At 41.7% G+C, this 24,627-nt stretch overlaps 1 protein-coding gene across 5 annotated transcripts in view; it reads right to left on the minus strand.

Annotated features, from left to right (window-relative positions):
* SH3D19 (SH3 domain containing 19) overlaps positions 1–24,627 on the minus strand; it is a 100,582-nt gene that overhangs the window by 69,863 nt on the left and 6,092 nt on the right. For 3 of the 5 annotated variants that reach the window (XM_033059843.2, XM_033059844.2, XM_033059849.2), the window contains exon 2: positions 9,576–9,615. In XM_033059843.2, coding sequence (XP_032915734.1) covers positions 9,576–9,615 — 40 coding nt within the window. Of the gene's footprint in view, positions 1–1,164; positions 1,237–9,575; positions 9,621–24,627 lie in introns of those variants that run through there. The other 2 variants (XM_033059846.2, XM_033059845.2) reach the window with 2 other exon arrangements.

Below are 24,627 nucleotides of genomic sequence, written 5' to 3' on the forward strand. Positions count from 1 at the left end.
GGGGCCAGGGGGTGCCTGTGTAGGGGCGGCTCCGCCTGCACGGGGCCGGGGCGTGCCTCTGGAGGGACGGCTCCGCCTCCACGGGGCCGGGGGGTGCCTCTAGAGGGGCCGTCCCGCTTGCACGGGGCCGGGGTGTGCCTCTGGAGGGACGGCTCCACCTGCACGGGGCCGGAGGGTGCCTCTAGAGGGGCCGTCCCGCTTGCACGGGGCCGGGGTGTGCCTCTGGAGGGACGGCTCCGCCTGCACGGGGCCGGAGCGTGCCTCTGGAGGGACGGCTCCGCCTGCATGGGGCCGGGGTGTGCCTCTGGAGGGACGGCTCCGCCTGCACGGGGCCGGGGCGTGCCTCTGGAGGGACGGCTCCGCCTGCACGGGGCCGGGGCGTGCCTCTGGAGGGGCGGCTCTGCCTGCACAGGGCCGGGGGGTGCCTCTGGACGGGCCGTCCCGCTTGCACGGGGCCGGGGTGTGCCTCTGGAGGGACGGCTCCGCCTCCACGGGGCTGGTGGGTGCCTGTGGAGGGGCGGCTCCGCCTCCACGGGGCTGGAGGGTGTCTGTGGAGGGGCGGCTCTGCCTCCACAAGGCCCGGGCGTGCCTGTGTAGGGGCCGCGCCGCCTCCACGGGGCCAGGGGGTGCCTGTGGAGGGGCGGCTCCGCCTCCATGGGGCCGGGGGGTGCCTCTGGACGGGCGGCTTCGCCTGCACGGGGCCAGGGGGTGCTTCTAGAGGGGCCGTCCCGCCTGCACGGGGCCGGGGTGTGCCTCTGGAGGGACGGCTCCGCCTGCACGGGGCCCGGGCGTGCCTCTGGAGGGGCGGCTCCGCCTGCACAGGGCCGGGGCGTGCCCGCCGCTGCTCCGCCCCGCCTCCACCTGGCAGCCATGGCCCTGCCGGCTCCCCCCGTGGCTCGCAGCTCGCACTTCCGGGTAGGCAATTTTTTTGAACTTTGTCCATCAGATAAGGCGCACCGGACTATAAGGCGCACTTCCGGATTCCAGGGAAAATTTTAGTCAAAAGGGTGCGCCTTATAGTCGTGAAATTACTGTAATTACTATTTCTGCATTATAAGTTTACAAATCTGCTGAGTCTGCCTCCTGAGCCCTGAAACATATCCTGTAGGCTTCCCTTCATAGCTCCTCCTCCTCTTCTGTTTTCTTTGAGAATATTACAAATACCTTTGGAAAGAATCCTCTCCCAGTCTTCTCAGCTACCACATAAATTTCATCTGCTGTTCATCATTGAGAAATCTTGGGAAGAAAAAAAATAATTATAAAGAAGCAGTATAACCATGACTGATTAATTTGGCATTAAAAATGTGCAATTGTGTCTTTTCTGAAACCATCTTTTTTAGAACTAATGTCTATCATGGTTGTTCATGCTCCAGATAATTCACCTAATGCACAAGGAATGTCTGGATGGTCCTCAGTACTTTATATAGGAGGCTATTCTGAAAGATGATGGGATGGTGAAACTTGCTCATGTACACAAGATGCCTAAAGAAGCAGTGAAATTCTTTCAGTGAAGACAGAGGGTGAGCCTTTTTCTCTTTATTCTTTCAACAACCATCTCATTTGCAGCATTATTTTCCATTATGGAATTAGAATAAGCTCAGGAGAGCAGCCCAGACAATGGAAGGAGTTGTTCAGGGTACCAGAGCAAACAGTCCTTCAGAATTCCCTTTGCAGAAACCAGGAACAGAGTACTCTTTTTATTAAAACAAATCCCTCCTCTGTTTAGAAATAAGGGATCTAGGAGGCTGGCTAGGATACACCCTTCACAATAACTCCTCATTGCTGTCTGTGAGAAGAATTACCAAAAATCCCCAAAACAACAGTGGTGAATTGGTAACATTAAAACAAACACCCCAAGGAATGGGCTTTAAATACTCTTGCGCTCCCTAACTACCAAAAATTACACTGAACCCTCTGCCATTTATTCCTCGGCTCTACCTGTGACTCTTTTTTTCCTCACTTGCAGATAAGTATAAACTGAGCAGAGTAAAAATTCACATTGCAAATTAAAAATTAAGCATAATGATTTATTGTGGCAAAGAAGCAACCAAAGAAACATACTGCACAAAATTGCTCCAGCTTATTCTACTCCCAGAAGAAACAGCTCCAATGTGAAAGCACATGTTAATGAGAAACACACAATAAACAAAAGACACATAAGTAGATTCCAAATCGCACCAGTTTAAATGTGTATTTAACCTGTGAGATTGCACTGAGCCCAAAATGTATCTCTCAGAATGAAAAAAAAAAAAAAAGAGTCATATGACCCTACTTTTAAGAGAACAAGTCAAAACTCAGAGCTACTGCCTTCAGTTCTGCCATTGACTGATTGCGGAACTTGCAAGAAATCACTCTATCCCTTATGCTGAACTTGCTTCATCTGTGGAGACGCAGGTATTTTTTTTTCCCCCGGAGATCAGCCTTCTGACCCAACTAACCACATAAGCACTGACAGCAGCCCAAAGGAGAGAATGAGACCTTTCCTTCTTGGAGCAACACAGGTGTAGCTCAGCTCAGGCCAATTGTGAAACTGCATCCCAAGGATTTGCAAAGAAGACTAGATACTCTTTAGAACTACCCCAACTTCTGACCTACTGGGAGGGTACAAAAGCAGGACATATCTATTTTCACAGCCTAAAAGCATGCTTAGACCAAGAGTAACCTGATACTCCCTAGCCTTAAAAAATGCAAAAGTTAAATGTAACGAGTAAGAATATCACAGTAAAATATCGCCCAACATTCATTCTTCTACGCATAACTCTTCCCATTCAGATGGAGTGCCAGCAAGGTTCAAAGTCTCAAACTTCAGATGTGTATTACAGTCTATAACACTGGCAGGATGGGCAAAAGCCTGAAATTTTCCTGTGTAAAATAGAAGTATTGACAAGACTGTCCAGACATTGCTAGTAGACAACACAAGAGTTTTAAACTATGTGATGCGAAGTGTACTTCAGGATGCTTGGTCCAATGAATCTGGTCCTACTGGATATTAAGTAGTCCAGTGTTTAGACTGTTTCTTTTGGTAGTGTTTCCCACAGCACTTTCATTTGCAAATAAAGTTACTAAATGAGAGACAAGCAGCCTCTGAGTGGGCTGAAATTAAGTATCTCTCGCTCCTGGGAGATTTTAAAATGTTGGCTATAGCAAAATATCATCAGCCTCATCTAGTATCAGCATCTTCTCACTATGAGCACGATGCTTGATTACATGACCTGCATAACCTTCTCACCATTCTGTGATTTCTCAGTACAGAAGCAGCACAAGTTTCTCCACACTGCCCCTTTGACTAAGACAGAGCAATCACCAACAATATAAAGTTGAACAAAGACAAATGCCAGATTCTACATCTCAGATATGGATGCACACACAGACTGAGGAACAAAAGGTTGGAGAGCAGTGCTGCAGAGAGTTGGCAGTCCTGGTCCATGGCAAGCTGAATATGAGTCATTGTGTCCTGGCAGCCAGGACGGCCAACCTTGTCCTGGGGGCATCCGGCACAGCATTGCCAGCTGGGCAAGGGAGGGGTTGTCCCGCTATGATCTGCAGCAAGGTGGCCTCACCTCGAGTGCCGGGGCAATTCTGGGTGCCACAGTAGAAGAAAGCTGTTAGAGAGTGTCCAGAAGAGGGCAACAAGGATGGCAAAGGGCCTTGAGGGGAAGCTGTGTGAGTAGTGGCTGAGGTCACTAGGTCTGTTCAGCCTGGAGGAACTGAGGGGAGACCTCCTTGCAGTCTACACCTTCCTCATGAGGGGAAGAGGAGGGGCAGACACTGATCTCTTCCCTGTGGTGACCAATGACAGGACCTGAGGGAATGGCCTGAAGCTGTGTCAGGGGAGGTTTAGGTTTAATATTAGGAAAAGGTTCTTCACACAGGGGGTGGTTGGGCACTGGAACAGGCTCCCCAGGGAAGTGGTCACAGAATCAAGCCTGACAGAGTTCAAGCATCATTTGGACAATACTCTCAGGCCCACGGTGTGACTCTTGGAGATGGTTCTGTGCAGGGCCAGCAGTTGGATTTCAATGATCTTTGTGGATATTTTCCAACTCAGGATATTCTGTGATCCTGTGAAACTACTAAATGACTGACTGTAATGGTTACAACACAGAAAACCTGTTATTGTCTGTTTTCTCAAGACCTCAAAGGCATATTGATTTGTAAAACCACATCATTTTAATTATAACATAGGGACAGTTCCACCACATTCTCAAGCCAGTGCCTTAAGATTCCCTTCATGCTCTGTTAAATGCTTAAGATCTTCAATAAAAGGTGTCTTCTCAGGCTTCACAGATGATTAAGATATAGTCAGACTGTTACTGCAGTATTTCTTAAATGCAATTTCACAAAATCAACATTATATAGCAGAGGAAATAGAAACGCAGAAAAGCTTTCACTAATGGAATTCTGTTACATTAAAAAAAACAACTAAAACCAAAATTGGATACAAAATACCATTCATAAAAACAACAGCTTGATTTACCAGAGCTTCAGTAGCCTCTTTGATCAGCCACTGCAAGTGCTTGTTTATAAAAGAACAAAAGACTTTTGTCTACTTGCATTGTTGACTTGATGAATTTTAAATTAAAAAAGCTTAATTTACTGCAATCAAATGAAGGCAATCAGTTGTAAAAGAACTTAAACACACTACAGTCAGCATGAAGACTATAAGCAGTAAAACCTAGGATCTATTTCTAAAACGAACTAATTATTTTCATCCCCCTCCCCATTTTTCACAGTAGACACTGATATTCTAAAAATCAAAATTTCTTACTTGACTTCAAGTACTCTACTCTCAATAAATTGCTGCAGTTGTTAGCTACCTTCATCTTCTCATCTCCAAGGTCAAGGGAACTACAATGACATATCAAATTATAGGACTGAATTTCAGGATTTTTTCATTCGTAATACTTTAACAAAAGAAGAAAAAAAAAATCCAATTCCTTCCACAAGCTTTACTCATGTTCAGGGATTAACTGCAAATATGTAGATGCCTGAAACCATTTATTTTATTCTACTACTATCATATAATTTTCAGTTTGAAAACATTTAGAGAAATAAAGATCTACTTCTTTTAACCTAATTGACCTGTGTTACAGCACTGTATGACCTGAAGCTATCAGAAACAGCAGTACAAACATGACCTGGCAGTAAAATCAAGAACTGAAATGTAACAACTGAAGGATGGCTATTAGGTCATGAAACAAAATGTTTCTTGATAAAAATTTAACATAGCAATAGGTATTATTTGGATTCAGTAAACACTTGTTTTGATCTTACTAATGTGCTATATCTAACAAAAAAATCAGCACAGAGCAGTACACAAAATAGATACACAGGCCCTGTTCTGCTACTCTTTGCTTTCTCTAAACTCTCCTGAGTGTCAGATGGTTGCTAATTACCAAAAGAGGTAGAAGATAATGTAATAATGCATATTTTGTAAATGTTACCTAGTATCTGTTTCCCTCCCTTTAAATCATTATCTATGGTCTTTGATTCATTCACTCTCCAGACTTCTGCATGGCTTTGCTAGATCACTGTATCATCCTCAGAATGTTCCCTCTTTCTTGTAGTATTTCTCCCATGCTAAACATTTGATAGGCTAATAACCAAACCAGAATATCTGTCAGAGTTCCTCATACTGCTGTAAAAATTCTTCTAAATAGCATCACCCTATAATAAAGTACAGTAAATTCACGAATACAAGCCGCACTGAGTATAAGCCGCATCTCTGGGTGTTGGCAAATATTTCAGTTTTTGTCCATAAATAAGCCGCACCTGAATATAAGCCGCTCTGTCGTTCGCAGCGAGGACCCGCGTGCAATTAGTAACAGAACCGCAGGAGGGCGGGGTTTACTGGCTGAGCTAAGGCTGTGCAGGCTTGGCCCGCTAGGGGCTGCCGACAGGGCCAGGTGGCCCAGCCCGGTGCTGCTGCTCGGGGCCGGCCGTCGCTGCCACTGGGCTCGGTCACCCCGGGTCGGCGCTGCCCCGCGGTGGCAGCCAGGGACGGAGCTTCCCCCGCTCCTACGGCAGCGGCGGCGGGCGGGGACGGAGCTTTCTTGCGCCCGTGGCGCCGGGCGCGGACAAAGCACCCCGCCTCCTCCCCGAGCCACAGCAATGGCTGTGCGGGGCTCCCGTCGGCTCCCCGAGACGCGGTAATGGCGGCGCGCGCTTCCACCCGCCTCCCCGGGCCACAGCAATGGCTGCGCGGGGCTCCCGTCGGCTCCCCGGGCCGCGGCAACGGCGGCGCCCCCCCCGTCGGCTCCCCAGGCCGCGGCAACGGCGGCGCCCCCCCCCCCCCCGTCGGCTCCCCGGGCCACGGCAACGGCGGCGCCCCCCCCACCGTCCTTCCCGGGCCGTGGCAATGACGGCGCGGTCCCCCCTCTCCTCCCCGGGCCGCGGCAATGGCGGCGCCCCCCCCCCCCCCCCCCAGTCCTCCCCTGGGCTGCGGCAGAGGAGGGAAGAGAGCTCTCCCACCTCTCTCCCCGCCCCCCGTGCTGCCTGCAGGGAGCCAGGGCAACACGGTAACACTGTAACAATTGCGAAATGCCGGCTTTTACTGGCAGGTGCTTGGCTCGGCACTCTGGCTGGCACGTCTGGGGTTGTAAATGTCAGAAAATTATTCACATATTAGCCACCCCCGACTATTAGCCGCACTTCCGGGTTTCCACCAAAATTTTTGTCAAATTGCTGCGGTTTGTATTCGTGAAATTACCGTAACTATGTTAATGAGCATTTAGATTCTGTTCCACCTAGAAGAAGTTTTTTAATATATCTTTCATTGCAAATGAATTATGTCCAAGGTATGCCTTATAACTGATCCTTGTCTCACTGTATATAACTCTTCAACCCTAATACTGCAAAGACTCAAGCACAACCTTGAAATACATCTAGAAATACACAGGCAGAGAAATATATAAAAACAGGAGGTTGGAAAGGGTCAGCTTTAGACCCTTGAAATCATAAGAAATATTGTTACATGACATTTTTATTATGATGATCATGTTCCAGTCCAAAACCTAACCTTTTAAAGCATGAGGAAGAGTTGGTGGATATCTGGACCTTCTTTTGTCTCTTCTTATCCCAGTGTTATACATTTTTACTTAAACTTGACAGACTTCTGGGCAAGATCTCACCAGAGTTTTGTATTAAACAATAAACTCCTTCTCTGTCTCTCTCTTGGAAACATACACATCTGTTATTTCATCTTGGGTTATCTACCTCTATTAAGGCTCACTGCTTATGCCTTCATCTTGTCAGCTGGTCTCCCCATGTCCACCTCCAATATTTCATAGGAATTCTAGTGCAGAAACTCCTGTTTCTAGACCTTGAGTTCAAGATCTGCAGTGTCATTTTGTTCCACTTGAGATCATGAGAAGGATAGCATCTTGTGTTTTTGAGATCCCTCAACACAGAGTTTAAGGAATAAGTAGTTAAGATGCCTCTGAACCACTGTATTTTCTTCTTCCCTTGTCATGACTTGCTCCCAGAGAAGACAGTGTATTAAGTGCAGTAGCTCATCATAAAATGGCATAAAACTGTCCCCAGTAGAATTCAAACAACTCAGAATTCCTGCCCATTTTACAAGAGAAGTATGCTTTGCACTTCAGTTTTAGCCTTGCATGCTTCACAATCTAGTTTTCCCTCAGGTTTGTATCAAGGGTCTCTGGCCTTGATGCAACTGCAGGTCTTTTCCTGGGCACAAAATGGCCAGACTCAGGATAAGAATCTCGCCCAGCAACTTGCCACCACAGAATAATGCTTCAAATTATAGTGAAAGATTAACCACTGAGTGCAGCAATACCGATTAGCAGAGTACATCATTTAAGTAAGGCAGGCTGCTCCTGTTCCAGTCTGGAAACAGCAGTGAATTGTGCACAAAACAACGCTACCCTTTAAATGGTAGCTTTTCTTCCTCGCAGCTCATGACACAATGGACAATGAAACTGAGAAGGAGGTAGAAGATACATACAAGAAGATATGGTCAGAAAGCACATGCACTACTGACAAGAATGAAAGACTACTGAAAGCTGCATTTCTCTCAACATTATGATCAATCCATTATACTGTTAATTATCCTGTGCTTTTCACACAAAAATTTTGAAACTGTAGCCCAGGCAACTCAGGGCAGTGTTTCATTGCCAAGGCTGGTCCACATTTGACTTTCCAAAGCCATGTGAAAAAATCTGGTGTTTTACTTTACTTTTGGTCCAAATTCAAAGTTGTAAAATGCACTCCAGAGCAAAAAGGTACTGGTGAGAGTGACTAGAGAGAAGAAAGGGGAAGAGTTTGGGGCTGTTTCAAGCTTAAATTAAACATTTTGATAAAATTACATTTCCTTTTGATAATGATTTGGATTTGTTTTACATTATTGTAATAGGACATGATCTAATGAAAATTCTAACATTTAGACTGTAACCACATCATTTTAAGAAAAGAAAAAAGTGTAGCATATATAAGTCTTAAAGGACTACAGCACATGCAGTGATTGAGCTTTTAAGCAGATAAAAGGATTCAAAGACAAAGGCAATACTCCCCTGCAACTTAAACACACTCCTGGAATCAGCTGCAGTGCTGTGGGGATGGGGGAGGGAAGGGAAAAACATCCTCTCCCATCACATCACATCACACCATAGGTCCAACACATCAAGTGTGCGGTAAGAAAATGCTACACTATTCCTCCAGCTATAAATGCTAGCCCACTGCATTGTAAAAATATACAAAAAAAAAAAGTAGACTGTAAAAATCAAATTAAAAGGTCAGGTCATGTCAAAAACCTGGAAAACAGAAGCATTTTCTGGAAACACTTTTCATAAAGGAATGGAAGAGTCAGTGTTCGCTGGTCTGCTCTATCACTTTAGCTCATTAAAATTCCACTATCTACCACACGACATGGACAAAATCCTGTTCCCCAGTGGAGAATTTAAAGAGAGACAGTTTGAAAATGAGGCAATAGAGAAAAAGATTATTTAAAAATCAGAGGATAAGAATAACTTAAACAGAATATTCAGAAGCTTAAGGGAAAGTATGGCCTTGCAAATCAATAGCCTAGAAGTTCATGACAAGTCCTAATGGAAATTCTAAATAAATACAATGGGTGTGTATGTGTGCTTTGTTTAAAACACTTTCATTTGTTTCTTGTGAAACCTTAGGTATGATGGGATCAGAGTTAATGGAATAAATAACAAAGTGTTGCTATTTTCGACTGAACTAAGAATTATTGTCATTGCCATAGAAGCATGCAGTTCAAAGAAGAAAATGAGGGGCATCTTGCTTTAAACCACAGTTTTAACAAACAACCCTGCGCATGATACATAAATAAGCATTTGGAGTTTAAGTGTACACAATGTAGCAAGTCCTATTAATTTCTTGAAAAAAATTTTCTCATAAGGAATATAAAGCAATTATTTTTAACACAAACTTATTTTGGTATTACATTACTGTTACCAAAAAAGAAGTGGAAGAATGACATTTTTATATTTCCGGCCAATTTCTTAGTTCATCCAATAAAAGGAAAGAATAAGAGGGAAAAAAAAAAAAGAAAGGGAAGGGAAGAATAAATAGAGAAATACAGTTCTTACCCTGAAGAGCGGCAGTCTGGTTTATTTCTTTCTGAGCAATCTGTGAGAAAGGAAGCATAATGTCAGCAGAGAAGTTGGATAGCAATACTAGCACTGAAGTCTTAAGAGCACTGTGAAACCATATGACTAGCAAAACCAAAAGCCGATTCTGTTCTAAAACGGTTTTCCCACACTGGGCTAGACGGTCTAAGACCAAGTAAAATTACTCTAAATTTAACACTTGTTACAACTCCTCCACTCAGAACAGAGTGTATTTAATGTTTTGTATTAATGCTTTGGAAGTTTCTCCTCCCCTTAGCTGAAAAGAACAGTGCTTTAGTTCAAGATAAAAATAAGGGAGAGAGAAGCAGAAAAAAGAAAAACCACAGATTACTCAGCGCAAAAAAATCATTCCATGAATCATGGCTGGCAGAGTTCCCTAAGAGGATGGGAGAAAAATCAGCAGCTGGTTGCAGCAACATCTGCAAGTAACTTGAATCCAGTGCAACCCCACCATTAACTCTTCAGCTTCTGGGGGTTCCAAATACTGAATTTTTCTGTTTTTAGAAAGTGTTTTGTTTATCCTCAAGTGATTTATCCTTGTTTATTTCAAGTAGCTTATTTGGACTAATGAGGTTGACCCACAAAAATCTACACATAAACCTCTGGTATGCAATGAAACTACAAAATACTTCTCCCAAGAGTTATGATTATCACACATGCATTACAAAACAACCACAGTGCTATGATATTAGAATATTTATATTTTAGGTCCAAAATATCTTTTACTGCATGACTTTTGAACTATCTGAAAAATGAAGACTGTTGCCCACCTACAATGTATATATTCTAAAATCAGAAGGGGGATTAATCTTTTAATGCAAAAAGATCCACTATACAAGCAGAAGGTAATTCCTACAGCTGCATATAATCTCCATTGACCACGGTAATTTTGCTTCTAATTTGATATCTGTGTATTTTAAACAGAAAGCAATTTTTCATGTGTTAATAAACACTTTACTGAAAAGCTTGTCCATACAGAAGAGTCTTCCTAGAAGAATTTTCACACTCAGACTGTATCTTCAATATTAAAAGTTCTGCATTTGAAATAGAATTTGTTCTGCTGACAGCACAAATTTGTTTGTGTAGTTTTATCTCCTGTAGAAAAGAAATATTTTCCTCTCCAAGTTTTATGTGCTCATTTGATTAAGTTTTCATTGAAGCTGTAAAAAATTATGTCAACGGTGCTTAAAAGTATGCAATGCCTTTTGCATCCATAGGTGCTCCTACTGAGCTGTCACAGCTACACAGTTATAATGTATTGTCTTCCTGACTCACAGCGATATGCATTTCATCACATTGTGTGCAACTCTGCTAGCAGAAGCAGCATGGTATAGCTCTGGAATAGGTCACACAAGAGCTGCAGCAGCAGTTCTTCAAATATACACTCCTTCCATCCTTACCATGTAACCTCCTTACTTGTGAGCACTGAAAAAAATGAGACCAGACTTCCTACCGAAATCTGCTTGCCATCTGTGGCTTGTTCAGTGCCTCCTGCTCTGTATGCAACCATAATCTAACAGTATTCAGACAAAGCTCTCCTACTGCTGAAACTATCAATCATGTGAATAAATCAGTGAGAAGGAAGAAACCGAATCAGAGTTCAAGTAAGCACACTATATGGGAACTCTCCCACATAGCCCGCATCCACTCAGCAGATCCACCACAGCCCATCCATACTGTTGCAACTTGCTCATTCAGGAAATCAATGAGATTGACTTTTCCCTTTTATTTTCATTTCTTTTTCAACATTTCAATATTACATTCTATTTTCTGAAAAACTTAGTGAGAGCACACCATCCACATGAGTACTGATCTTCTTAAAAAGAATTAATTGTAATCCAACATGCAAAAGAGACACATTTTAAAACAGAACTAAAACCTCCACCTCATTAAGTTTGCTGTGACCTTAACCTTTTAAAATTGTTCTAGTTTCAAGTGCAACAAGAGACTCAAAGAGTTCAATCTTTCAGTTAGATGCTTGAAGCCAATTAGGTCATGAAGTAACTGTCCCAGGAGGTGTTTAAGGAAAGACTGGACATGGCCACTTGGGGTCATGGTCTTTGGTTTTATTGACAAGGTGGTGTGGTTATAGGTTGGACTCAATCCCAGTAGTCTTTTCCAACCTAATTGATTCTGTGATTCTGTAAATTTTGCAATTCTAAATGCTGTTTTGGCATTAGGTACAAGCATCAATTCAAACAATGACACACCTCTAGAAACTCGAGAATATGAAAGCCTAGAAAAAAAAGGCAATTAAAAAAAAAATACACACACACACACACACACACACAGATCTCTCCATTCTGTAGGCAAATCCTTGACTTGAAAAGGCTGAGTCTCAAAAGTGTATGCCCACAACTGATTCTCTTTTCTCTATACATGTTACCTCAACAGCGGAGAGATCTCTTTCTAATCTTTTCTAACAGAAATAAGAAGACTATATAGGTAGAAACACCTGAAAATTAAATTCTGCACTATGGATTTTCCTCCATATCAAAGATATAAATAGCTATAAAAAATTAAAGGATATGATGTCCTTCTAGTAGAAAACTGTATATTCTTCAGTTCTAAACTCTGGAAGCCAAAACTGTATGTCAGATCAGAGCAAACATTGAATGCTGCTGGACTAGCACTTAAAATGAACAAACAGGTTAGTCTGCACTCTGGCATGTGAAACGCACAGCAAAAAATGCCACTTCCAGCAACAGATACTACCCTCCAGATACAAGACATCAGTACTGTTCACCCTATCCTTCTGTAGCTAAAGGTACAGTAATTTCATGAGTATAAGGTGCAACGGCATATGGCACACTTTTTTTTTGCAGTGAGGATCTGAGCACAACAAAATAATGAATTAGTAATGGAATCCTGTGATTGCAGGGTTCACTGGTTCAGCTCGGGGCCGGGCGGGCTCAGCCCGTTTGGAGCTGCCGCAGGGGGCAGTCCTGTTCCCGCTCCCCTCGCGGTCGCTGGCGGCGGCTCCAGCCCCGCTCCCCCAGCGGCCACCGGCAGCAGCAGCCCCGGCCCCACTTGGGGCTGGGCAGGCTTGGTTTAGCTCAGGGCTGCTGCGAGCTTGCACTTCTGGGTTAGAAAATTTCCAAACGCTCCTGCATATAAGGTGCACTTCTGGGTTCGCACCAAAATTTTATTCAAAAGGGTGCGCCTTATACACGTGAGATTACTGTAATTAAATTCCTTACTGTGTATGCAGCAATAGTAAAATACACTAAGAGTTCATAAGCAGCTAGTACTTACAAGTTACAGAACCAAATTATAGGATCCTAAGTTTACTTTAGTTAATCAAGTTTTTTCTGGTTGTCCTCCAATCCACAACTTGCATAGATAGAAATCTGCAGTCTCTCAATCCATAAGAATTGACCATGTTCCAATCTCCTGCAGACCACAATTTAAGATTTTCTCCACTTCATACTCACATCTACTATTTACAAAACCTTTGTTGCCCTCATAAAATTACAGCCGTACAAGAGAATATATTAGCCTTGTTCAGCAGTAGGAGATAGTGCAAGAAGCCAAGTAGCTAGCAGGTGGAGCAGATGAAGTGGAAGAAGTCTGGTTGAAGTTGGGAAGACTGTTGCCCAGTTCTAACTAAGCACAGCAGAAGAATCAAGGAAAACATTAAGGCACAAAGATCTGCTCTTCATACCACAACTGTTTGGCAAATCCAGCATTTCTTCACAAAATCATGCTCTATATATTTCAGCAGTCAAAGGCTGAGTGGCAGACAGAAATGCCATGTTCCAGTTGCTTTCAGAAAAAAAGTTGATTCTCTTACACTCCAAGTCTGGGAAAATTTGCTTCTTTTGTTGTTTGTTTTTAATATGTTAGAACAGTTTTCCTTCTCCAGGAAAATACAAACATAACATCAGGAGAAAAATAACTAGGTCAACATTATTTCAGTTGCTCCACAAACCTGAAACAGCTTAAGTTTTTGCCAAAAAGACCACCAATGCAGAAAACAGTATCTTTTAAGGCAATCACTCTTGTTTCTGGAAGACAAGCAAAGAAAAGGAAAAAGGCAAATCACACTAATTAGTCATTATTTTCCTCTGTTTATTTTGCAAGCTTCTTCAAAGCATCTTGCTGCTAAGAATGACGTCAACTGAAAAGTTTGCTCTCACTAGAAAAACATTCAAGTATAAACATAAATTGTTGCTGAAAAATGAGTGGAAAGCTAACACACATTCTGCCACTTCGAAACTGCAAAGCTACTGGGGGACCTCCAATGCAATTACCTCCCCGAGGTAATTCCCACTTTTAACCCCATTTCACAGTCTGATGACTTAAAAAGCCGAATTGGCTGAAGGTAGAAAAGGGGGATATACCATTCCTATTTCTGGGAAGTATTGTATCTTCCAGTTTAACTACGCCTGTTGAATTGACCAGTCAGCAAAAGCGGTGAGACACTAACACAGGGAGTTAGAGCAATCAATAGTCTCCATCCCAGCAGTTTTCAGCCCCCAGATAGCCCAGCAGTGGTTTCACAAGGAAAGAAAACATGACATGCTACTGTAACAATGGTAAACTTCCAGATAAACCAAGCAATGGGAACCATGGGCTTTTAAGCAGTGCCAGCAACTCCAAAACGTAGAGAGAAGTGATGTTTTCAGGATAAGTAAATTATAGGAAGAGGTTGTACAACTTTCATCTGATGATGCATCAGAATGCATCACTCCCCAATGAGTTTTGAAGGCTGTCAGGCTTTAACAAACCCAGATACTAAGATCAATACAGCAGGTTTATAAGGCATCGCGCAGAAATGTGATGGCTCCTGCCACTATTTTAGTCATATACATTTAGACCCAGGTGATCGTAGCTAAATGGTGTACCAGTCCCTTGCAGGCAACTCCATCAAGAACTCCAAATTTTCATTTCTAATTGGCTTGATGGGACCCTCACTCAAATGAATTGCACATTTTCTGGGAAAAAGATCTGCATTTGTGTGGGCATTTCAACACTAGCTGCTTTATTTGTCCTGAGACAAGCAATAACTGACACTGCCATCTTTTTGCCTCTGTTGAGGCATATTGTGACTCAAAGCCACTCTTCCTTTTCAGCACTTTCCTCAGGTAAGGGATCAGAACAATGCAAGTTGATTCCACTGTGTAGAGTCTACTATAAATTTTGGTCAATTTTGTTAGGAACGGCCACACAATAAAACTCGTAAAACTGAACATTTGTTTATGTATTTTAATATTTTAACAGCAGAGTCCCTTATCAGTTGTTTAAAAAGTAGAAGGCTCAAGCGGAGATTAATGAGATGCTTGGAAGAAACTTTAAAAATTTATGTACAGCTTTCCCTTTACTGCAAAAGGCTACAAAATCAGGATATGCTCAGAGTTTTTAAATGTAAAGGCAGTTTTTATACTTACTTTAAATTCTACAGTAAGCTATTGACTCCCAGACCAATACACTCCAGGAAGAAAACAACTTTATAACCTCCAACAATGAAATTATAGTAGTCTGTTAGTTTTAGTGCTGAACAGTAAATGAGTCTGTAAGCACAAAGCATTACTACAATTTTTATTTTTGGAGTAATGTTTTTTTCCCTCCCCCCTCTTAAACAGAACTGATAGATGGCTGGGGATGTACCCCAACACACAGTTGAGAACACACTGACCCTCTGCAGTTGAGTACTTAATTTTGAAACCTACTGATCACCATAAAGTGTGTAATTATCCAAAGACTTTAAGTATTAGTATCTTCACCTTGCTAAAAAGGTTAAAAATAAACTATAACCACCTTTAAAGCCTTTAGTGCACTTTTAGGTGCACAACGTATAAGTGAAAAAAGGATTTTACTGGATGACAGAGGCCACGTTTGCCAATGCTACATTTGCTGCTGATTTGTTTTTGTGACTCTGAAGTTCCATCCCTCCATTCTTGCTCTGACATTTCTCCAGCACTGCAACAGTGAAAGTGCATCAGTTGTGAGCATATGTGCCAACAAAAGAGGGGGTTGACACAGAAAACAAAACAGAAAGGAAACAGACTATGTAAGCTCTCACCATTACTCTAAAAGGCTCGAGTTGTAAGAACCTAGACCAAACTCAGCACGGGGAACTGGGCTTGTTCTTAAGCCATGAACGATAAACAAAGTATATAAGCAACCAAATACACCCACTACATACATGTTACCACACTTTTGCCTTCTACTACAGTTTAAGAATGAAATTTAGGATACAGATGCTTCTAAAGCCCTTTTTTCAAAAAATTAGCAACTCCCAAAAGTACAAATCCCCACATCTTCATAAAAGACATCCCAGTTAATCAGTGCAATGTAGTTCTTAGATTATGTACTTCAGGTATAACTAAACAGAGGTATCAGCATACCATCAGAATCACAGCAGGAGCTACTCTAGATGAGCCCTACTACTTAATATTTTAAATATTTTCATATAGAAAATATCAATTGACTCAACAGTTTGATGAACAGAAGAATTACAACCACAAAATATGTTCCTCTCGAGGCATTTCAGAAATGTTAAATCTACATTTCAGAGAAATAATTCTCTGATGTTGCTAGCATTGCCATTAAAAGGAAATTATCTTTCAAGAGCACTGTACTACCTTTTTCTTCCCAAATCGGAGATTTAGCATTCCTGCAGAGATTCTCCATATTCCTCAGCTAGACCACAGAGCTCATTCAGTTCTACCTATGTCTGCCTGTCCCAAGATGCTGATACACATGCAGTACATGTCAATAGTTAGATGTGTGAATAAATTTGTCCTTCTGACACTGTATTAACAGACTATCTTCTATCGAACATCCATACAAAATATGTAAGATCTAAATTTATTCCATTATTTTCTTCCTCAGAGGTTTGCCCTGCTTGAGAACCAGAAAAACCAGCACCAAAAGTGCCTCCGGATTGAATACCTGTATGTAGGTACATTCACTGTCACAACATACTGTTGAGATGGTAAACCTCAACAACAAAAGTATCCAGTGTAATCTTATGGACTAAGCACTTGGAAGTTGTCCTGTTCAATGTGGAAAAGACATGGATTCACAATAAAGTGCTGAATAGCAATTCAGAAGATATTCCTCTTTCTGGATATTAGGAAACTAATTTGCCTTTAAACCAAACAAGAAAATTTCTTTCTTGACTATTTCATCCTGCAAAGTCACTGACAGAATAAAGGTGACATTACCTACAATTTAGATATCAGATATGATAGTAAGTGCGTGCATAGGTCTGCACTGTGGGAGGAATTTGGAAACTGGGGACATGAAATGACACAGAGAGAAAGAAAATAATGTATGAAAAGAAAGGACTGTAATACACTCAACTATAAAAAGAGCAGTATCTCAGAAAACAGAAGAAATGTACCAGGCAAATGAAATGACAGTAATTTCATGACTACAAGGTGCACCCTTTTGACTAAAATTTTGGTCAAAACCTGGAAGTGCGTCTTATAATCTGGTGTGCCTTACATATGGACAAAGTTCGGAAATTTGCCAATCTGGAAGTGCGAGCAATACAAATTATTCCATCCATTCAGTTGCTACTTACATAACACAAAGCAGTTCACCTACAGTCCAATCAGAGGCTTCAAAAATCATATGACCAAGAAAAAGTGTGGCAAAGTTATTAAGCATTCAGAAACCCCCAAAACAAAGAATCCTGTGCTTACTACAAATAAACAGTTTTCTGGACACTCTGATAATGCTGTCAGAAACAGTTCCAATTGTTTGGTACCTTGGAGGAAATAACTACCCTCTCACGTACTCCTAAACCCAATTCTGTGCACTCAAAAAAGGCTTACAAACCCTGTCAGAGGCATTCAGCCCCTGTAAATGTACTAATAAGTATCTCTACATTGCTGTGGTGCCAAAATACCATTATGACACACTTCAAATAGTTCTTGATAATGGATTCACAAACATCAAGATAGTGGACAGCAATAATGACAGCCTGATGTCATGGCAGCTGCTACCATGCATTTCCCAGAGATGATATTGGTGATTTGTGGCAAGCTTTGCACACTAGAACAGAACAAACTCATATTTTTCATAAAGTTCGGTTGGTAAGCGCTGAATACATGAGACCTACAACATCCCATCTCATCATTCAGTGATCCTTGTTCCACGCTGGAAGTAATGCTCATCCAAGCATGGAATTGACATGCTTAAACAATGGACATGGTAAACTGTACAGCTAGGACTTGGCAGGTGCCCAGTCTAAGGATCTCCATTCTCAGGTGAACTTCATCATCCCAGTTTGGAGTTCACTGGGTGTTGCAAAGAATGGCAAGCTTAACACAAATGACAAAAGGTACACCATTTACAATCAGTTGAACTGTGGTACCTGACAATGCTAGTTCTTCAAGTACTAGGTAGAAGGAGAGAGACTTCTTATAAAGCTTCTGACTTTGATCCTAAGTCCCACATTTCTATTAGTTTTGTACCCTTAAGTTACAGTGCAGCTATAAAATGAATAAAGGACCTCAATGGAGTAATTTAATTTAGTATGAGAAAACTATTGAAATGCTGAGCTTGTTTCCAGATATTTATATCACACCTCTCCAACAGCATGAAGAAACAGTATCTTAATAACAAGTAAGATCACAATACACTGTACACTTAAAAATTCTTGTAAATTATTTAGCACAGATGTGCTAAATACAGATGTTCAACCTGAGCCAATTTTCATGTATAGATCTGATATTGAGCACTCAGGTTTTAATGCAAGAGGGAAATAATGATGAATACAAAATTACCCTTTTGAGAAAACAAATTATATTAGTTTTAGCTTATCTCTTAAAAATAGAATCAAAATGCTTTAACTGAAGAAAAACCAGCCAAACAGTTTATTTTATACATACAATATTCTGTCTAGAAGGAGAATGGACCAGAGACCCTTCTGTAGCAAACACAGTGCTTGAAAATTTACCTAAATTTTTAAGTAAATCACCATGATAAAGACCACATTAAAAAGCAAAATACAGATAAAAAATGTATCATCATAATTCAAGAACCAGTGAATATCCAGCAGACATACTAACCAGTATGTAAAAGGCAGTAGCTGATTTCATATAATGATCGACCATGTTCCTTACTACCATGTAAGATTTGAAGACTTGAAAGTCTAAGTGGATTCAAAAAAGCAACTGAATTAGTGAAAGATAAATCCATTGTCAGCAATTTAGCAGGGTCTTTCATATGCAGCCTCCCGGAAGTTGCTAAGAAATTGACTGCAGAGCGGAAGGAATTTCTCTTGGAAGTAAAAATTGTATCCTGGGAGGTGTTTCTTGCATACTTTCCTGAAGACAATTGTTTCTTCAGTTTGTGTGCTATGACACACGAGCTATTAGCACAGCTCTGAAAGGCTGTGACATGACATTGTGTCCACAATGTCAATCATTTGAAATCTTTAGCATGTTTTGATCCAATCGTATTTTCTTCAAAAGCCTGAACAAGCTGGCTGAGGTAGCAACATACACACCAAAAATAAATGCTATGACCTCTTTAAAAGCTTAGGGAAAAGAAAAAAAAAATGAACAGTAAAATTTGTTGCATTCAGCTTCTACTCCAGTGTGAACCTTTTCAGTCTTGCTGTCATCTAGCTCTTCAAGCTGGACCCAAATAAAGCCATAGAAAGCAGGAAAGCATGGGATAGATTTGTTTTGCAACACATGCAAAATTTCTAAACCAATTAGGTTCATCTTTGAAACATCTTATTTAGCATTCCATTAACTTTTTTCAGAATATTCTAAATTGTCAAGTAGCAATGTCAAATTGATGCTTTTAGAATAACACATAAAATCCATACAAATTTCTGCAGATTTAAAACATCACCTGAAGCAATTACTGTACCAGTAGCACATCAAGTGGTCAATTTAAAAAAAATTGATATACAGTAATTTCATGACCATAAGGCGCACCAGACTATAAGGCGCACCTCCGGAAGTCGGCAAATTTCGCAACTTTGTAGATCATATAAGGCGCACCGGACTATAAGGCACACTTTTTTTTTTGCGAGGAAGATCCGTGCCGTGTGCAACAAAGTAACTAATTAGTAATGGAATCCCACGATCGTGGAGTTTACTGCCAGCTGCTCGATTTGCAAACATTTTTCACAGATTGGCATAGCCTTTAAACGCAGCCCCAAGCGCCCTCCCTGTGTGCGGGGCCCGGCACTCCCACCCGCCCCCGGCGCCAGCTGGCGAGGCGGGGCTCGGGGCTGCCATGGTTCGTGGCTTCTGTGGCAGCCTGCTCCCTCCCTCCCCGTGCCACCCCAGCAGCCCCGTGCAGCTCCGGGAGCCCCGCGCTGCCCCAGCGCTCTGGGTGCCCCATGCCACGGCGGGAGCCCCACACTCTCCCGGGGCTCTGGGAGCCACGTGCCACTCTGGGAGGCCGGCGCCCCCCTGGGTTTTTCCCCAGTGGCGCCGCTGCCCCGATGCCAGTGGTTTTCCTCCAGTCTCCCAGGTGGCACCAACACTGCCGCCACGCTTTCCCGCGGCCGCCCAGGCTGCGCCACCGCAGCGCTTTCCCCCGGCTGCCCAGGCCGCACCGCCGCTGCCCCAATGCCGCCGGCGGGCGGGCTCTACTCAGCTCGGGGTTGTTGCGGGCTTGCACTTCTCATTCCCCCCGCCCCCACATCCGGGCGGCGCCACCCGGCTTCTTGTTCCGCCTGCACCTGGGTCAGGGCTGGCAGCAGCTCCCACCCTCCCCGCGCAGCTCCTGTCGGCCGTGGTCGCCCGCTCCCGCCCCCCCTCGCAACTCGGCGCTCCTGTGCCACCGCCCCCCCATTGCCGCTCACACTTCCGGTTTGGCAAATTTCGCAACTTCATCCATTATATAAGGTGCACCAGACTATAAGGCACACTTCCGGGTACGGGGGAAGATTTTAGTCAAAAGGGTGCACCTTATAGTCATGAAATGACTGTACATAAGATCCTATGTTTTTCAAAATTTATACAACATTGAGGGGGAAAATGGGAATTTTTCTTGGTATGTGCCATCAACCACTAAATCTATGCCTTCCCACGAAACTTATTTTTGTCCTTCTCTAACGGAAAAGATGCTTGCCAAGCGTAAGCCACAGATGAACAGATGATATACTGTGTTCTCAAATCTGCTGTCGGAATGCTTCAGTGTCTTTTGTGCATGCTGTTTTTCAAGAGCAGAATATGAAAACAACACTTCCACTACAATTTTTGTACAGTCTGAGGATCTGAATAAGCAAGGCAAGACTGTGCAATGAGAAGGCTGATGGAGCCAGACTCCTTTACCACAGAAAAGAGAAGGCAAAGAAGCTATTTAAGTACAGCACATAGTTAATTGTAGGATAGCAACAAAGATCACAAATACAAACTCATCCTGGTGTTAGGGGACAATGCTGAATGGGGCAATGGTCACAAATGTAGCTTGGGAGGTTCAGTTACAGATGAGTAAAAGTTCTTCCACTAGGAAATAAGTAAAGCACTGAAACAGGTTGCCTGCGGAAGCTGAAAATCTCTCTTTCGGGAGACTTCAAGACACTGGTAGACAAAGCCTTGGTTGGACTGACCTAGCCTTGGAAACAGACCTGCTTCAAGAAAGAGGCTGGACTAGGTAACCCAGAATTCCCTTCCAAACAACACTTCCATGGCCACAAACACTAAGTCAGCAAAGCAAAGAAACTAAAGAATGCTTAAAGCATTGTATTTCACTACAGACAACTAGGATCAAGAAAAGAAGTCCATGGCAAATTACCTTAGTGCTATGGAAATAAAATTTCATATGGCACATATTGAGTGGGATGTTTATTAAAACAAAACACACAGAACTATGCCAACTTTTAATGGAGAATATCAACATCACTATCCTGTTGTTTCCAGATCTTAAATCAAGGTGATGCACAGCTTCCAAATAGATAAATTATATTTAACATCTCAGTAATTGCAGCTTACCAGCCTCAGTGACTGCATCTACAAAGAAAGAAAAAAAAGGGAGAACCTCAGCGTACAAAATTTGAGAAACAGAATCACAACAGAAGGCTGAACTGATAGACTGCAAATACACTGGGGAGAATGTCCAAGATAAGGCCAGTAGGAACCAGACTGGGAAGAATAAACTAAGTCAACTCATCAAATTAATGTGCTAACTAGGTAAAAGGCAACTCTGGCAGGGTAAGACCACAACCACTGACTCATAGCCACCAACTCAAGCATGTGAACTGACTAGCAGAAGCAAGAAATTAGTAAGTTCTCTATTTCTGTTAGTTAAATTACTAAGAGAACTGTTTCAGTTATAGCAAATAAACATTAATGCCTTCACTTGTCAAAATGTATGAATAATGAAAACTTTTGATAATTGGTGTACTGGCTTTGTGAATTTGCCAGCTAGGACCCCTTTCTGAGTTGAACTAAATAAATCAAATACCTCAACTCTGTGTGGATTGGCCTCTTGCACACTGGGTGAAGGAACCCATTTTGGAACAACAAAGGTTATATTCTCAAAAGCAAATATTTACAAATTTATTTACAAATATTACATTCTTTTCCCTCTGTAAACAACAACCACTTTGGTAAAAGCTTCATGCAATAACGTTATGACTCATTTTACGCTTTGCTGTCCATCTGCATTCTTTATGCAACAACCCAAGTTACCATTTGTTGCCCTGACAGGAAATGATTGCTTAGAACACAAGTAGCAGCAAGGTCTTTGGGCAATCATAGTTCTATGGGTCATTCTTTGGCTACACACTCACCTCTCCTTAAGCAGTTATATACTTCTGTGCCTTGCTTTGGCTCTAACCTAAATGAAGGAAGTCCATTTAATCACTTAATTACGATACTTATTTGTCCTTCTACAGTTTCCTTGGCTGGAAATCACTACATTGATTAACAGAAGTTATGTTATTATTTCCCTATTTTTTTTCTTACCACTAACTTGAATTTCAAGATATGCTGGAGAATTTCCATGTATAGGCTTTATTATTTAACTTACAGAAAAGCTTTAGTTAGCATTTATATTTACCTCAAGCAAGCTACAGTCAAAGACTATGAAATATAGTAGAAATGTGTGCAGTAACTTCAATGGGCTATGAAAAATCCCTAATAATGTAATCTTCCTAATACTTACAAGATACAATATTACAGCATCAGAGATTATTACAGGAGAATTACATTATTTGTGCTCTTTGGATCTTAAGTGTTTTACTGTGGTGGTGTCTGAAGTAGTTATTGAAACTGAAGTGTCTAAATCTGCATCAGGACTACCAAAACAAAACAGACTGAATCCCAGGGAAAAGAGGGAAGCGATGTTCAGCTGACCATCAACTCCACAGTCTCTTGAATTTGTGAGCTAGCTGACTAAACAAAGAAATAAATAAAATAGTGGCACCCACTTTAAGGATTTCCTGTGTACACAGGGGCAGACTAGCAGATCATAGGTAAATTTATAAATTTATTTAAAACAAGTGATCTACTTGATGAGAATTCTTCTTTATTTGCTTGTCTGTGTCCTTCAGTGTTGATCTCCATACCAAGTGGTATCATTTATCCCCTTTAGTGCACTTTTAAGCGCATAACATATAAGTGATCTACTTGATGAGAGTTTTTTTTTTTCTCTTAATAAAAGGGGATAAATGGTACTACTTCGTATGGACAAGCAGAACAATTTCCAGATCAACACTGAAGGACACAGACAAGCAAATAAAGAAGTTTACAGCTGAACAATGCTGACTTCTCTTCTGCACGATGCTGATCCTTCCACTTCTTAAATATAAGTGTCAGTTAAACAACTAAGTCTTCGAATTACCCTTTTCCTAACCATGCCTTCTCCCAGCTCCAGGGTCACTGGCACCTCTTGGGAAGGACTCAGCTTAAGCTGTTCTTGTTATGATTCAGTGAACCCTAAAGGACATCACCACCAAAACAGTCACAGACTCAAGAATTCAATGAAGAATTTCAGGCCATCTTATTCTTTACTTCTTAAGGCTAAATACGTAGTTTTGCATTAACATGGGAACAACTGCAGAAGACTGTTACAGTAAATTCATTTATCTGTAAAAACTACATGAGCCTGCAAATTAAGGTTCACTGAACTTCTGTCAGACACACTACAGAAATGTATTCCCATAACCTCTCAGCATGTTGAGCAGTGAAATATTCAACTTTAATTTGTTATATTGGCTATAGCTCATTGTTCTCAACTTCAAAAACAAGTCAGCGCCAGTTTGATGTGGGAGTTGTGGGAGTGTAATGAATTGATCCAACTCTGAACTAAATCTTGTTTTGGCATAAAAACCCCCAAAGCACTCAATCAACCAACCAAAAATAGATAATTTCATCCATAATCTAAAACTGCTCATCAGAGTTGAAAAAGTTCCAGGAAACATCTGAATACTATAGAGAAATAGAAACAGAGAAAGGGGAAAAAAACCCAACAAAACTCAACCCAGAGAAGTTTCAATCAGCACAGCAAGACTCATGTGCAAAATTTACAGCCATTGTATGAGAACAAATCACTGACAAGCATTTGTGATAAGTAAAACAGAGTAATATTAAGTTAAACCAAAGCCTTGACCACCTGTACTTTTAACCACATGTTAATGTAAAAATCCCATAGGTCTTCATTATCAATTCAAATAACTTTCAATGCTGGTTTCCATATTTGGTCATTTCATTTTATTTTTAAGCAAGGAAATTTCTGCCACCGCTATAATGAGCTATTCTTTCTGGAACACTGAATTTGAAGAGAAATAATCAGATACTGAATATGTGAAAAATTTTCTGTGTGCTTTAAATAATACCAGAATATTGTGGTACTCAGCCCCAGTGTGACAACAATGACGGATAATCAACCAGTTCATAACTGAAATTTACTATATTCACTATAAACTTTCCTGCAAGTCCACTTTAGTCAGTTGTCACAGAATAAAAAGATAGTGAAAGTAGGAAAGCACACCAGATTAAGGTCCAGAGTTAGACTGGAGAGAACCTGTAAATCTATGGAGAAACAGCATTTTACTGAGACTGATATTGTTTGTTTGGAATTTTTT

This window comes from Catharus ustulatus, chromosome 5 (assembly GCF_009819885.2).
Source record: "Catharus ustulatus isolate bCatUst1 chromosome 5, bCatUst1.pri.v2, whole genome shotgun sequence".
In the NCBI taxonomy this organism is placed as follows: Eukaryota; Metazoa; Chordata; class Aves; order Passeriformes; family Turdidae; genus Catharus; species Catharus ustulatus.